This window comes from Pinus tabuliformis, chromosome X (genome assembly GCF_031772625.1).
Source record: "Pinus tabuliformis cultivar Carrire ecotype Pingquan chromosome X, CPIR1, whole genome shotgun sequence".
NCBI lineage: Eukaryota > Viridiplantae > Streptophyta > Pinopsida > Pinales > Pinaceae > Pinus > Pinus tabuliformis.
This window is the reverse complement of record NC_142308.1, coordinates 1656647721-1656664674: the sequence shown is the minus strand read 5'-3', so window position 1 is coordinate 1656664674 and position 16954 is coordinate 1656647721. Positions and strand designations below refer to the sequence as shown.

The 16954-nt window shown below is 41.9% G+C and overlaps 1 protein-coding gene across 4 annotated transcripts in view; it reads right to left on the bottom strand.

The window, feature by feature from the left end:
- Nucleotides 1–16723, bottom strand: part of LOC149146368 (RNA-binding (RRM/RBD/RNP motifs) family protein) — a 218155-nt gene extending 201432 nt beyond the window's left edge. For 3 of the 4 annotated variants that reach the window (XM_089448281.1, XM_089448282.1, XM_089448283.1), the window contains exon 1: nucleotides 16223–16723. In XM_089448281.1, coding sequence (XP_089304407.1) covers nucleotides 16223–16570 — 348 coding nt within the window. In that variant the 5' untranslated portion in view covers nucleotides 16571–16723. The remainder of the gene's footprint in view (nucleotides 1–16222) is intronic. The other variant, XM_089448284.1, reaches the window with a different exon arrangement.
- Nucleotides 16724–16954: the final 231 nt, after the last annotated feature.

Here is a 16954-nt window from a genome sequence, read left to right as displayed (position 1 = left end):
GGTCGGATGTCTCATGTTTCCTTGAGTGGATATGAGTACTATGTTTTATTCATTGATGATCACTCCAGGAGGACCTGGATTTATTTTTTGAAGACCAAGAGTGAGGTCTTCAAGCAGTTTCAGAGTTTAGAGCTCTTGTGGAGACACAGACAGGTCGAAAGATCAAGTCCCTGAAGTTGGACAATGGGGGAGAGTACACCGTTGGAGAGTTTGTTGACTATTGTGCGGAGACAGGTATTAGGAGGGAGTTCACTGTTCCTTACAACCCCCAGCAGAATGGGGTTGCGGAGAGGAAGAACAGATCCATCGGAGGGGCTGCCAAAGCCATGTTATATGATCAGGGGTTGCCATTGTTTTTGTGGGCAGAGGCCTGCAACACAGTTGTTTATTTGCAAAACAGGAGTCTGCATCGTGCTTTAGAGCACATGACTCCGGAAGAGGCTTTTTCTGGGAAGAAGCCCAATATTGGTCATCTTCGTATCTTTGGGTGCATTACATACTCCTACATACCCAAGGAGAAGAGGACCAAACTAGAGCCCACCGCAGAGAAGGGTATCTTTGTGGGCTACAGTGAGACCTCAAAGGCCTTTCGGATTTACATTCATGCACAAAGGAAAGTTGTTGTCAGGCGGGATGTGAAGTTCGAGAAGGACAGGGCCTTTAGGAGGTCACGGGAGTTAGAGTATCTGGATCAGCCAGACCCTCAGCAGCAGTTGAGTCAGTCGCAAGGATCCAGTGGGCAAGGATCAGGAGGATCCGGAGGTACATCTATGAGGATGTCAGGTCCGTCAGTGAGCAGTGGCTCGCCGAGCCAGAGGGGTGGTGCTCCGGGCAGCATGCAGAGCAGTTCACTAGGGAGTCCACTGATGGACAGTTCACACGGTACCTCAGCTTCTACAGGTTCAGGGGCAGGCAGGAGGACAGCAGACAGACAGTCAAGTGTTCAGGCTCCTAATGATGATGAGAAGGAGGAGTTTCATTCTCCAATGGGAGAAGTACGCTCAGGGAAGAGGAAGCCCAAGTGGCTTCAGGACACCTTGAGAGATGCCACATCTGTTGCTGAGCCTAAGAGGCCGGTCAGAGAGAGTAGACCACCTGAGAGGTTTTGTAGCTATATGGCAATGGCTACCAGCATCCTTGACTCTGAGCCTTCTAGCTATGAGGAGGCAGCTAGCCAGCACGTCTGGAGTGAGGCCATGCAGGAGGAGTATTCTTCTATCATGAAGAATGATGTTTGGGAGGTGGTGCCGAGGCCTGAGGGCAAATCCGTGGTTACTTCCAGATGGCTTTACAAGGTAAAGCATGCTGCAAATGGCAGCATTGAGAAATTCAAAGCGAGGTTTGTGGCTAGAGGGTTCTCCCAGGTAGAGGGAGTTGATTATGAGGAGACCTTCGCTCCCGTGGCTCGATATACTTCGATCCGCTCCATTATATCGATAGCAACAGAGATGGGATGGATGTGAAGACTGCATTTCTCAATGGCTTCATACAAGAGGAGGTGTACATTGAGCAGCCACAGGGCTTTGAGGTGCATGGGAAGGAGTCCCATGAGTGCAAACTGAAGAAGGCCCTTTATGGCCTGAAGCAAGCTCCCAGAGCTTGGTACTCCATGATAGATACATGCTTGCAGGGGATGGGTTTCACAAAGAGTGAGGCAGATCTAAACCTTTACTATATTGTGATAGGTGAGGAGCCTCTCATTCTGGTGCTGTATGTGGATGACTTGGTCATTACAGGTGCAGAGAGACTCATAAAGCACTGCAAGAGAGATCTTGCGGCGGAGTTTGAGATGAAGGACATCGGCTTGATGCATTACTTTTTGGGTTTGGAGGTGTGGCAGGAGGAGGGGCATTTCTTCCTGGGGCAAGGGAAGTATATTGTGGACATCCTTGGCAGATTCCACATGGAGGATAGTAAACCCATGTCGACACCAATGATCACCAACTGGAAGAAGCTTCATGCTTCGGATTCCGAGTTGGTGGATCCCACATTGTACAGGCCGCTGATTGGTTCCTTGATGTATTTGGTCAACACTAGACCAGATATTTGTTTTGCAGTCAACACGATGAGTCAGTTTATGTGTGAGCCTAGGAAGGTTCACTGGGTGGCTGCAAAACACATTTTGCGGTACTTGCAGTGGGCAGTGGATTATGGTCTGGACTACAGGCAGGGGGATGGAGTGAGATTGGCAGGTTATACTGATTCTGATTGGGCAGGTTGTGCTTCTGATAGGAAGAGTACTTCAGGGTGTTGTTTTGGGTTGGGTTCGGCAGTAGTGTCATGGTTCAGCCGGAAGCAGCAGTCAGTAGCATTGAGTTCAGCGGAAGCAGAGTATATGGCAGCCAGTCTAGCTAGTTGTGAGGCCATCTGGCTTCGCAAGATGTTGTTTGGCTTATTTGGTCAGCCGTTGAGACCTTCAGTGATTTACTGTGATAATCAGAGTTGCATTAAACTCACGGAGAATCCAGTATTTCATGAAAGGTCAAAGCATATTGGGATCAAATATCATTTCATCAGAGACTATGTTCAGAAGGGAGCTGTGAAGCTTGAGTATATTCCCACTGACGAGCAGGTTGCAAATATTCTTACCAAAGCTTACCACAGAGCAAGCATGTCTACTTTAGAGACAAGATGGGTGTGGAGAGGAACACCTTCCTCGGTAAGAGGGAGTATTGAAATTTGGTACCAGAGGACAGGTGGTTCCCTAAGGCTTTGATCTTTGGCCTAGGGAAAAGTGTCCAAAAGAATTTAATTTTTCTCCTAATGTGACTTTATAATTTTTATAAAGTCAAATCTAATTTAAAAGTGACTTTAAGTGATAAAGTTACTAAAGTCTAATTTTAAAGTGACTTTAATAAAGTCAATGTAAAATTAGAAAGGAAAAGTGACTTTGGAAATAAATGACTAAGTGGGTCTTTATTAAAGTGGGGTGAATTAAAAAATAGAAAATGAGATTTAAATGAGTATTTAATCTCAGCCCTAGATCTCAATCTATTTCAGCCATTGGATTTAGGGATTTCCCAAAAGTCACTTAGGGTTAGATTAAAGGAGGGAAAGGAGGAAAAGGTCATTCATTCTTTCATGAGCAGATTGAGAGAAGGAGAGCAAGAGAGAGAATGAGAGCAAGAGAGCAAGGGAGATTTCTAGACAGTGAGAAGAAGGAGGCAGCAGCTTGGCACACATTCCAAGGCAGCGTTTCAGCAAGTCCGTACAGCTGAGTTAGCACATAGTGAAAGGAAAGTTTTAGGCACGATTTTCTAGAAAGGCCGTACAGCAGTTTTTGTTCAGATTCCAAGGAGGCCGTACAGCAAGTTAGCACAGAAATCGAGGAGCAGAAAAACTGAAGTTTGTTGGCACATTTTTCGAGGGAGGCTGTACAGCAAGTGGATGTACCTTGGCACGCTTTTCTAAGCAGTCCATACAGCATCATTTAAGGCTGAAATTTGGGCACAAAAATCGAGGAGGCCGTACAGCATTTATTGTTGTTCTGTTTTGCTGTTTGCAAGTTTTTCCAGTTGGTTGTGAGGCACAGAAAACGAGATAAGTTGTAAAAGTTTGCTTGCTGATTTTTTGTTGAATATTTCTCTTACTGTAAAAGCATTTTCCAGAAATAAGAAGGAGCTTTCGAATTGGTTTTCCCCAAGAGTTGTAGGGGGTTTTTCCAGGGTCACCTTGACCAAAAATCACTGTGTTTAAATGTGTTAAATGGCTGTTTGTATTGCTGATATTTATTTCTGCATTTTCCAGCATTATGTTATATTTCCAAAATTTGTGTTTTCAGCAAAATTTATTTTCCTGTTGTTGAATGTATGGATATTGGAAAGGGCATTTAACTAGTTTGGAGAAATAAGGTGAAACTGAAAACCGAGGTGGGAAATGAGAAATTTCTACATGAAGGACCAACGAGAAAAGTATAAGAGAAGGCTTGAGGGTCAGTTGGAGAAGACACCAGAGTGATCAGTCATTCATTTTGCTAGAGCGGGGTTGCTAAGCAAAAAAGTTGAATCAGTGATCAGCAACGAGCGGCAGTGAGTACGAGGCAGAGAGACAGAGACAATATTGGGAGACTAGCACAGAATCAGAGAAAGCAAGAGCAGCAACCAGTCCAGGCTACGCAGAGCCCAGCAGAGGCAGCGCAGAGCCCAGAGAGACTGCGTCATCCACGCAGAGGGCAGAGGGGCCAACATTGAGCTTCAGTTGAGACGGAGAGGGTTTCATGGGACAGGTTTTCTGAATACCTATTTCCAGATATAGAGGTATTGTTACCATGTATTTTTCTCTGTCGGGTGAGCTGGATCAAGCACCCTGTTGTACTCAGATAGACGGCATAATAGTATAACCCTCAAAATAGCTGCACCGATTTTCCCGCATTGGGTTTTTCCAAGGACATTGGTCCAAAAATAACGGTGTCACTTGTGTGCTTGTTTTTCCTTCAGTTGATGATCTGTATGTGTTGATACTGTACTTGTATTTATTTTCAGTATATACATGGTAAATAACTTGTTAAGTAATTAAACAAGTAGGAAGAAATAAATCAAATAGTACAAGAAGAATTTCTAACGAGTTAAACTTAGAAATTCCAACATGGTATCAGAGCATGGTTGCAGATCACAGGATCACTGAAGGCATCAGCCGAGCAGAGCAGTGACAGCAGAAACAGGTGTCCCGAGTGACAGAAGTTGTTCCTAGCAGAAAGCAACAAGGAAGGGGTGACGCAGAGGACTTGCGTCATCAGTTCGAGCCAGTAGGAGGATCAGCGCTAAGGCAGAGAAGAGCAGACTGACCTACACAGTGCCTGGTCATCTTTCTCAGTCAGGAAGGATCGACCTTGTGGCCAGGAGGTGCAAATTTTGCCGGTGTCGGTCGTTCAGTTGCTGGGGCATAGGAGGCTATGGGTAGTTTGCGAGAGCGAAGCTGTTGGGGTATTGTGATCAGAACAGTACCTAACAGGGCAAGACCAAGGTAGAGGGAGTTGCTGCCGAGGCGAATTTCTAGCCAAGGAATCCGAATCAGTGTTGCAGTTGCACAGACGATCGAAGAGGGGCAACTTGACGTTGGCAGAAGGATTTCCAGGAGGGAAATCAGGACTCAAAGGGAGTCCAGAAGAGAACTTCCAGAAGGGAAGTAGAGAGACTCAGCGAGAGTCGAACAGGGGACTTCCAGGAGGGAAGTAGAGAGACTTGGAGGAGTCGACAAAAGAGCAGCGAGATGGTCGTGAATGGGCTGAGAGATCAGGACAAGTTGAACGTAGCATCCAACTTTGTGGTCTAAAAGGCCAGGATCTTGTCCATTCTAGATAGACATCGCATCAAGGGCTTCGTCTCGAGAGTGATAGCTATCCCAGTTGACCCGGTAGCTAATGAAAGGTATGAGGAGGCAATGGCTAAGGCTAAGTGCATCATCCTTGATGGGGTCAAAGATCATGTGGTACCACATATTGCCGAGAAGGAAACAGCAAAGGAGATGTGGGACGCCTTGAAGACATTGTACCAGCATACTTCCGTGCAGAGGAAGATGCTCCTCGAGAATGAGCTAAGGGCATACCAGATGCAAAAGGGAGAGGAGATAGATGTCTTCCTCGGTCGGTTGAAAGAGATTCATGACCAGCTAACTTCCATAGGGGCCACGCCAGATGAGGAATTAATGGTGAGGACCGCACTTAACGCAGTTTCCAAGAATTGGAAGGTATTTGTCCAAAGCATACTGTGCAGGATGAGTCTTCCGGATTGGGAAGAACTGTGGGCAGTAAAGGGGTCAAGAAGAGATCAGACAGCTAACCAAGGCGGAGAGTAGCGGCAAAGGGGTCAGGATCAAGAAGGAGGAAGAAGAGGATGCGACTCTAGCATTTGCGGGAAAGCAGGAGAAAAGGAAGAAGAAGGACCTCTCCAAGGTCAAGTGCTTCCATTGTGGGGAACTGGGTCATTTTGCGAACTAGTGTCCAAGGAAGAAGAGTAAGGGAGAGGCTTCTGACTCAAAGGCAATGCCAGCGAAGGCGGAGAAAGAATTCAAGGAGGATGACGATTGTGCCATGAGTGCTCATGTGCCACTCGAGAAGAAGTGGGGAGACTACAAGCAATGAGGGGCAGGATCCTTGAGGTACCCAACCTCTTAAATTATACCTTGCTATGGGAGCCCCGAAGAGGTGTAGCAAGACTGGCGGATATCGATAGAAAAGGATGCAGATGAAGCGGTGGAGAGTGCTATAGTGCAGAAGTCCTCGGGCAGCGTGAGGCTAGCAGGCTGCAACAATGCGAGAGGCACTGGAGTGTTGCACCAGTGCAGGATGGCACAGAGAGGTGTGCAACGGTGCGGGATGCAGGGAATTTTTGCAACAGCACAGAGGCCAGTAGAGGGATGCAGTGCAGATGCAATGTTGGGAGGATGGACTAGCAGCAGCACGAATGCAGAGGGAGTTGTCGTATGGATGCAGCAGTGGCAGGGCCATGGGCAGCAGTACAGGATGCAACAGTGCAGGGGATGTTGGGCGGGGAGGCCTAGCATCAGCACAGGGACTAGTGTCGGATAATCAGTGTAATACACAATGTGGAGTATTACTAGAGCATAGTCCTAGCTGAAAGGGAGTGTTGATTTGGGGTAGCATCGGATGTGCTTTAGCTATGAAAATTGGTGGAGAGGCTAAAGCACATGAGATCTCCAAGACCCAGAAATGGTTGGGGCAGATTCTAACCGGTTTGGGAGATATTAAAATAATTAATATTTTTAATGGAGTTTCTAAGTCTAAACTTGGGAAAAATAAAATATTAATGGGTATTAATATAAAACTGGGTTAGAAGGTTCCAAAAGTCATGGATCAAGCCAAATCTAATCTTAGCCGTTGATTAGAGATTTAATCTTGGTCGTTGAAGGACCAACGAGAAAAGTATAAGAGGAGGCTTGAGGTTCAATTGGAGAACACACCAAAGTGATCAGTCATTCATTTTGCTAGAGCAGGGTTGCTAAGCAAAGTTGAATCAGTGATCAACAGCGAGGGGCAGTGAGTACGAGGCAGAGAGGCAGAGACAATACTGGGAGACCAGCACAGAAGCAGAGAAAGCGAGAGCAGCAGTCAGTCCAAGCTATGCAGAGCCCAGCAGAGGCAGCGCAGAGCCCAGAGAGACTGCGTCATCCATGCATAGGGCAAAGGGGCCAGTGTTGAGCTTCAGTTGTGACAGAGAGGGCTTTGTGGGACAGGTTTTCTGAATACCTGTTTCTAAACATAGAGGTATTGTTGCCATGTATTTTTCTCTGTCGGGTGAGCCAGATTAGGCACCCTATTGTACTCAGATAGACTGCATAATAATATAACCCTCAAAATCGCTACACCGGTTTTCCCGCATTGGGTTTTTCCGAGACATTGGTCCAAAAATAACGGTGTCACTTGTATGCTTGTTTTTCCTTCAGTTGATGATCTGTATGTGTTGATACTGTACTTGTATTTATTTTCAGTATTTACATGGTAAATAACTTGTTAAGTAATTGAACAAGTAGGAAGAAATAAATCAGATATTACAGGAAGAATTTCTAACGGGTTAAACTTAGAAATTCCAACACAAATCTCCTTCATCTCAAGATTAGGTACATATGTAACAAGCCACCAAATGAAGCCTCTTTGTCCTACCATGCTTGCCCTAGTGAAACCTCTAGAGAAGACACTCCATAGATTTATAACCTGATTGAGAAGGAAAAAGACATGGGAGTAATGGAAGTGTCCTATTCCTAAGATATTACCCGCAAGTGTAATTCTCCCTGCAAGTGGCATATCAAAAATTAACCAGGCATGAAGCTTCTTTTTTGAATTTGCCCATGATCCCCTTCATTGATCTACAAGAGAAACCTGAACACCAAAAGCGATTCCCAAATACCAAATGATCACCCCAAATCTTATGTACTTCCACTTCTGATTCAGTTATAGAATATGGGATCCTCCAGCTCAATTATAAGGTCACCAAAGATAATTATAAAAAAAAAACACTCATTTCATCTCACTAACAACTACCCCAACAACTTCAACAAAAGTGTAAAACCATAACATAGTTCCCTCTACATATCGTTATATCAATTCAATTTTTAGGGCCGAATCATCTAAAGAGTGGACATCAAGGAGTTAGTTACCATATAGTAAGAAAATATCTCTAATTTATCCTTATTTTCATTGTGCCTCCAATGGGGAACCAAGACCATTCACTGCAATCACATAGAGATATAACTCCAAGGAACAACCCTTACATATGGAACGTTGTAAGAAGAAAGATTCTAATAGCACACTCTCTACACCAACTATAGCAAAGGCTCGTGAGAACTCTGTCTCCGCATATTGATAATACAAAGAACCAAATTCAAGCCAATCCAACATGTTAAAGATGAAATCCAACTAAATTTCATCATAAGCTTTATCAAAATCATTTTTTTAAGGGAGGAGCATCTAACCAATCTTCCAAGCCAAATAAAGGCCTTGCCAAGCAATTGTGAGATTCTCTCACATAAATCTGCCCTTGATAAACCTCGTCTACTCCTTGCAAACTATCCAAGCCAACAATAATATAATCCTCTTGGTCATACTTGTCAGTTTTACAAGTTGTTTTGATCATTGTTCTCCTTCAACAACAAGAAAACATACACAAAAACTTCCTCTTATCCTTGCTTCACTTCAATTGCACCAGTGACCACAGTGATAGCAAGTAGATTATGATGCAAAAGTGATGACAAGTAGATTATGGTACATTACTAGACCTCTTGGGAGGCACGTTACAATTATGTAGACAATGTGGCAGAAGTGTCTGCATACCTTTATCATGCATGTGGCCTCTACTTGTTCAACTATAACCATACCCTCTCTCCCACCTTGAATAATTACTCTATTTTGTGTTGATCATTTCTAGCCTTGTACTTTTCCTATGACTTCTTCAGTGTCTCCTATACTTGCAGATGGATCTACCTAATATTTTCAACTAATTTTTCTTCCCTTAAAAAATTCCATGTGAGATAGTCCCTCACTCCTCCTCGTTGTCCATATGCAATATCCAAAGGTCAACGTGGCAAATATCCAAAACAAGTTCCAAAATGGTGCTTACCAATAGAAGTGTGAAGTGCGCTATTATAAGTCTGTTGTATATATAACAAATTTTTATCCCAAGTCTTTGGAAGCTTCTGATTGTAACCCCTCAAACGTTGCACCAAATTCCTGCAAACTACTTCTATTCTCCCACTTAACTGTGGGTGGAATGTTGTAGACCTCTTCAACTTTGAGTCCATCTTCTCCCACAATGTAGTCCAAAATGCACTAAGAAATCTTGTGTCCATGTCTAAAAATGATGCTCCTTGGCATCCCAAAGTGCACCCAAACCTATCCGAAGAACAAATTTGTAGCTTTTTGCTCATTGATGGTCTTTGTACAAGGCAATAGAATGGGTGTCTTGCCGAACTTGTTGACTACCACAAACAAGTAGTTATGTCCATTCTCAATTGTTGTTAAACCTCCCGAAAATTCCATGGAAATGCCTTACCAAGGACGAGAGGGTACAGTTAAGGGATGGTATAGACCTGATTTCCTAATAATAGGCCAGCTGGTACAGGAAAGCATACATCCTCTTATGAACCTAGCCACATCTTGCATCTTAGGCCAGTACACATACCTCTATAAGTTGACCACTATCTTCCCTACACCAAAATGCCCTAAAACCTTGGAGGTGCGATCCTCTTTGAACAGTTGTAGTCGCTCACTTTAGGAACACGTAACTTGTCCAACGTGTAGAGTAACCCATTTTGGAGATGATAGTCAACAATGTTATCCCCACTATTTGCATGGCTCTAGTTCTGAAACTACTAAAACACCTCCTTGAAGTCCTCATCCTCTGTATATGCCTCTTTGTATGCATAATGGGTGAAAGCCTCCATGTGCATCAATGTTCCCAACGTTGTGATCTTTGATGTGGGTGCCTTGAAAGCTGACCAACCAACTTGTTTTTGTTGCCCTTCTTATACCAGATCACTAAATGAAACCAATGCAAAAACCCCAAACACTTGTAAGGCATGGTCTATTGCAACTTACTATGGGCTTGCAATTAATGTAATGGTTGATGATCTGTCTAGATGACTGTCGCCTTTCCTATCAAATAGCATTTCAACTTCTTGACAGCTTGTACCAGAATTCAACTCCTTGTAGGTAGGGCAGTTGAGAACTGCCCCATGAAACACTTCAAAATGGTAGTTTTCAAGCCTTCGTCCTACATCAAGAACACTTCCATAGCATACCCACTCACATCTGACTCCACTTTGAAGGGCTAGTACAAGTTCAATGATGCAAGAACCAATGTTTGACTAATTTTTTTCTTTAGCTCCTTAAAGGCATTTTGTTAACCCTTCCCCCACTGGAAACTCTTGGCCACTCGCTATTAGGCATGGAGTGGTGTTGTTATTGCTTAAAATGAGGCTGTGAATTTCCTCGAATATTGTGTTGCCCCAACATAACTCCTAACCTAAAAAACATTGGTATGAAATGACCACTTCATGATGGCCTCCACCTAGGCAAAATTTATCTTCAACTCTCCTCCAGCAATCACATATCCTAAAAACACTAAAAACTGCCATGCAAACTCACATTTCGTGAGATTTTCCATTAGTTAATGCTTCTTCAATGTCTCTAGCACCTACATCAAATGTGAGATATGTGCCTCCCAATTAGCACTATATACCAGTATATCATCCAAATAAACAATAACAAATGAATCTAGAAAAGGGCACAGTATATCATTCATTAATCTCATGAATGTAGACGGTGCATTGCATAGACCAAATAGCATGACTAACCACTCATAAAAACCTTGTCTAGTTTTGAAGGTATTTTTCTACATATCTTCTTCCTTGACTCAAATCTGGTGATATCCTGATTTTAAGTCCAACTTGGTGAAGTATTTTACTTGTTGCAACTAATCAACAAATCATCTATCCTTGGCAGCAGGTACCTATTCTTCAGTGCAATTTGGTTCAACACCCTGTAATCAATGCACATTCCTTACATCACATCCTTCTTAGGCACAATTATTATGGATGACCCACAAGGTGAAGTATTTGGTCAAATAACGCCCTACTCCAGCAACTATTACAACTACTTCACCAAATTTGCTTCTATTACGGACCACCTGTACAACCCAATGTTTGGCAACAGAGAGTTTTGACAACAATTGGATCTTGTGATCCCCACTTCCCTCTTGTGTGGTAGCCCTCTAGGCTCCTAGAACACTCCCCTATATTCCTGTAGCAACTCTTCCAATTGTTGCCTATGTCCCTTAGTACCCCCCGCCAGGGATGATTTTGCTCTCATTGACTCTTTTACAAACTAATTTTGTCTCAAATTTAGTAAAACATACTTCTTGCTAGAGCTAATTAGATTATTGGCTTGGTTGGCACTTAGCAGCAAAATTTAGATTTTCCCTTATGCACTTTGATCATTAAATATTTCCTATCCTTGATGAGGTGATATTGGTTGATTCTTTGCATTGATAGCATATTTGCTTTCACAGTGTTCTATTACCTTGATTTTTGCATCCTTATTTACTCATCCCAATGGGATATGGGCTAAGGTGATCTCAAACCTCCAATCCCAATTTCTTTATCAAATCTGTTGCAATGAGATTCACGTATGATCATGAGTTCAACAAAGCATTATTTTTTTCTTCTTGGACTTGTATCTTCATATGGAAGAGTTTGGTCATCTCCCCCTCTTCCTTTTGTTGAAGGCTTACTCAGATTCACCCTCTTCTGCACTAATGTATAAGCAACCTTCTCATCCACATCTAATCTGCTTTCCACCTAATTGCTTGAATCTATAGCCATGATTGCTCAAACCTATGGCCATGAGATTTTTCTTCTTCCTGTCCTTCTTCCAATTCTTTGAGTTGAGTTCTAGATGTAGTTTCCAACACTTCTCCTTTGTGCGACCATCAATGTTTATAGTGGTTCAAATGTTTGCTAGGATCTTTGCATTAGTGTATTGTGGCTATTGTCTTCTTGTCCTCCCCACCCCTTCCATTTCTTCTTCCATTCTCTAGAAGCTACTTAGTGTTCCTTCTACTTTGACCCATTTGACTGCCCTTTATTTTGGCCTATGCTTTCCAGATATTGTGCCTATACACAAGACTCATTCACCATTCTGGGTTTTAACAGCATCACTTGCTTTTGCAGATGGTTGTGTAGATCCCCCATATACTTGGGGAGTACGTTTGGGTTCTTGGGAGCAATTCCCAGCATCATTGCCATTGTCCTAAGTTTTGTGGTGTACTACACACTCTACCCCTGTCTCTGCCTAAAGTAATGCCATTGGATCCACTATTCCACTACATACCCAATAGGGTAGAATTGGGAATTTAAGAGAGTTTTGAAATCCTTCCACTTAGTCACTAGAGTATACCCCTCTAGCCTCGGGGTTTTCACGTGGCTTTCCCACCACTTCAGGGCATGCCCTCTAGTTTCAAACAAGAAAATGAAATTTTCTATTCCTCCTCTATGTGGTGAACACTAAAATAAGCCTCTAACTGCGACAAGCGCTAATTTAATTTCAAAGCGTCAATCTCGCCTTAGTATGGTTTGATGTCAACCTTCACTTCCATCTTAAACGGGGACTGTGAATGCTTCATGGCACTCGAACTGGGTTTTTTTTTACTCCTTTCTTAAACTCCCTTGGTTCTTCTCGATCCCTCGATTTTCCATCTAATATGACCTTCCAGTTGGAAACTCTATCTTCTCCAATTCTAAGCTTCTTTGCCAGAGTCGCCATAAGGAGGTTCATATCATCGTTTTAAAAGCTGGTCGGTTTGAACCGATAATCGGTCAAACCAACCGATTCACTAGCCAAACGGGTCAAACCAGCAGAAAAATTGGGTTCAACCCCTCCCTTCGCCCAGAAAACAATAAAATCGTTGCTAACCGGCCGGTTTAGGTCGGAACCAGCCTGTTTATGGTCAAACCAACCGATTAGCTGCCAAGCCACGGAGGACCCACGCAGCGCAATTTACAAAGCTTCTAGGGTGTTTTGGAGGGAAAATAATGGTTGTTTCCCTCCAAAAACACCCTCTCCAAGGTGTCCCTCTCATTTGTCTCACACGTCTCATTTGGAGTTTTTCTGAGCTTGATTGGGAGCTTGGAGAGTGTTGAGTTTTTGTTGGAGTAGTCATCTTGGAGGCTTGGAGTTGGAGTTGGAGCTATTTTGGAGATAGTTTGGAGTTGTCAATGGAGTTGGCATCTTCAAGAGGAGGCTAAGGAAGCTAGTTTGCATTTCCAGGTAAGGATTTTCACTTGAAAAATTCCTCATTTGACTGTTGTCCATGTATTAAATGTTTTTATGTGTTCTATCATCTATGCTATCAAATTTTGTAGGCTACATGTGTATTTTTTTCCTAAATTTAGCTTTGGTTTTCCATGTTTCTTAGCTGCAATTTTTTTTTAAATGGCAGATTTCTTTGCAAATTTTAATTATTTCAAGCCAACATGGCTCCAAAAGCCAAGGATAGTGCATGGACTCATTGTGATTTCATTGATGGAAAAATGATATGCAAATTATGCCATAAACCTATTGGAGGTGGGGGTATTCTCAAATTGAAACAACACTTCACTGGGATAAGAGGCCAAGTAAAGCCATGTGAAGCACCAAATGAAGTGTTACGTCCTATTAGGGCAGAATACCTTTCCAAGTTTGAAAAGTTTCAGGAGGATAAGGCTAGGGAGAAGGCCATCCAAGATGACATTGCAACGAAGAGGGAATTATTAGAAGCCATGAAAGAGAGTGGGTATGATGATTATGAGATTCAAGGCTCCTCTTCTATCCCTTCCACCAAAGTGGAGTGGGTAAAAAACACTGTAGAGCATGCCAAGTGCATTACAAAATACATTTACAACCACTCATGGGTATTGAACCTAATGAGGAAAAACACTGGGGCCAAAGATGTTGTTAGGCCTCATTTAGAAAAAAACGTTTAAAAAAAGGGGCAAGACAAATTCAAATAAGTTTAGGAGAAATGTGTGATAGATTTACTATTAAAATCAATACAAAAAGAGAATATAATAATGAAATTGATGCATAGTTAAATCTAGAAGAGGTTTTTGAATAGTGATATATGGACATCTTCCAAGTTCCAACTATGTGAAGATGACTATTGTTAGTTTTTCTAAGTTGAATCTACCCTCTCTATGATGACTCTCAACGTGAAGAAGATTTAGAAGGCATAAGAAAGATATCTCAACTTCTTTTCAATGAAACTCTGCACCCAATAATGAATGTCTTGGTGGGAAAAATGTATTGGTTGGAAAAGAAGCATAAATCATTGAAGGAAGTCGTGAGAAATTGGTGAACGAGAGGTTTCAAAATGATTATTCTTCGACTCCAAAGCCACCTTTTTACATCTGTGTAGATTACATTTATGATCACATGATTCCTAGTGTCTAGACTTTGATCCTTGTGATATTGCTAAGAATGATCAACAGGGTAGAATGAATGAGTTCATTTGGTCATCAATACCATTCTACAAGGTCAATATCCATTCAAGTTGGTGCAAATGCTCATATACAATCAAAGGTTGCAGAGGCACAAGAAAAAGACATCATGTGGTCAAGTTACTATTTCATCCCTTAAACTTTGCAAACAAAACTTCCTAAGGGATGGGGCATGTTGTGCACCTACACAAATCTTTATTTATGCAAGTAAAATCTGTGTTTATGAGTTATTTTGTGTGTAAGCTCATAATTTGTCATAATGTTTTAGTCTTTAGTAATCTGTAGTAATCTGATATTTTGCACAAAGCCACTTATATTAAATAAGGTCTTAAAAAGAGAACTTAGCAGCCCAATCACCCCATAAATAAGGGTAACTTGGACCTCAAGTTAGTGTTTTAGTCTCACTTTTGTATAAATAGATCTTCTCTTTCTCTTGTAATGATCACCCTATTATCAATCAATCAAATATTTTTACTCATTTAAGTACCATTTAAAGTGTCTTCCTACATCTTTTGGGAATTGGAAATTCATTTCAACTCAAGTGTGTAAGTGCCCCTAATCATTTTGTTCTTTCTTTGTTGTTGTTTTTAATATTAATAGTATTGTATAGTGGTCCATTTTGGCTACAAGGGCATTGCAATCTTCGCTTCCCTTCCCTTGTGTTTCATTTCAAAATATTTCACAACAACTCCATTTCATAATTTGATCCACCTTTATCACGGCATTCATTCATGTTAAATTAAAACTTCGAAATGATTTAACATCGATATCATATAATTCCCCTCCATTCAGGATCCCTATAAACATTCATGCTTTGTTCATCAAAAACAACAAAAGAGAGCATTCCATTGTTCTTATTAAGGAAACTTTGTTCTTCTTAAGAAAACTCGGAAACGTGCATGATGCAAAAGAGCATTCCATTTTTCTTCCTATTTAGGAAGTTTTCTCTTTGAAAGTGGTTCGGCCTTTCTTTAAACTCGAGAAAAGCATTGCAACTAACCCTAAGAGGTCCGGCACCACAAGCAGACTGCTTGCATGGCCCTGAAAGAGCAAACCACTGAACACGAGAACTTTCATTGGACTTTTATCAAAATCACCAGCATGTGCATCTGACCCCAACCGCTTGTTCATGCCTCCTAGTGGATTGAACCTCAGTACGAGGCCTGACATGGCAGTCTTCACCACTGAACCACGACCCATTGGCCTTTTTAAGGACAAAATTCAATAATCTTTAAGTTGGAAGAAATAAGTGCAAAACACCAAATCATAAGACGCACACCGCGAAGAGAGATAGGCCAGAGAATTGCTCTAAATGAATAGCAGATTCAAAACCCATCGACACTCAGTTCGCCTTTCTACTTCTCTTGCACAGGCCTAGAGTCATGCCAAAAAAGAAAAAATACAAATGCTCTTAGTTTTCACCTATTTTGTGCACTGCATTTATAATGTTTCCATCAATTTAGAGGTTGCTTCATCCAAGTTTTGTTCAGACATTAAGACAAACACGTATCATTAACCCTAATTTTATTTAGGACAACCTTTCACAGGAAACATAATTACAACCTTTCACTCGATAGATAGTTAAACTAAAACCCACATAAATAACAATCTTATAGCCTAGTACTGAGCCCTATTCAATACCAAAAACCCTAAAACCGCCTTGGAAGGTAAATTAAATTAAAATTTATTATATAACCATAAATAAATGAATAAGAACTGAACATTGAGTAATGAATACCTGGCCTCCGCGTTCCGAATTCCTGAGCTGACATGTTCGGTAGCCAGGGAACTCGCGGAAAAGGTTATAAATTTCACGATACTTGACATCATCGGGGAGACCAGCGATGAAGAGAGTCCGGACCTCATCCTGATGTGCTTGCTGCTGCTGTTGAGTAGGATAATAATTGTGATGATGAAGGTATTGTGGTTGGGGGTATTGAACTGGCGGAGGTGCATAATATGGCGTTGGAAAATGTTGCGGTGGTGGAGGATGAGGATGAGGCGGAGGAAATGTGTAGTATGGATGGTTCGATTGATTTGTTGGCACAGTCGCTGGCGGCGGTAGAAATGCTGCCATCGCGTCCATTTTGAACTCGGACTCCCAGAGCTCGGCTATTTATGTGCCTTCGCCTTCTGCTTCTTCTGGTATTGCTAATTTACAAAATATCTTTAATCACAGGAGCTAGCTTCTTGAATTACTCTGAGAGTGTTTTATATGGCCTCGTGACTGAAAAGAATTACACTCATAGTATTTTATACGGTCATATATATGTGTTAATCATTAAAATGTATATATATAATATATGTTATATATGTGTCAATCATTGAGCGTTGAAGAAAATCTTGGGTTCTTTGCCAAAAATGTTGCCACTATGGGTTGGGTCCATAGCGCTCCATTTAAAAAGCAAATGGTATGGGATGCTATTTTCACAATCGAGGGTAAACAATGTGGAGAATGTATTTATTCAAT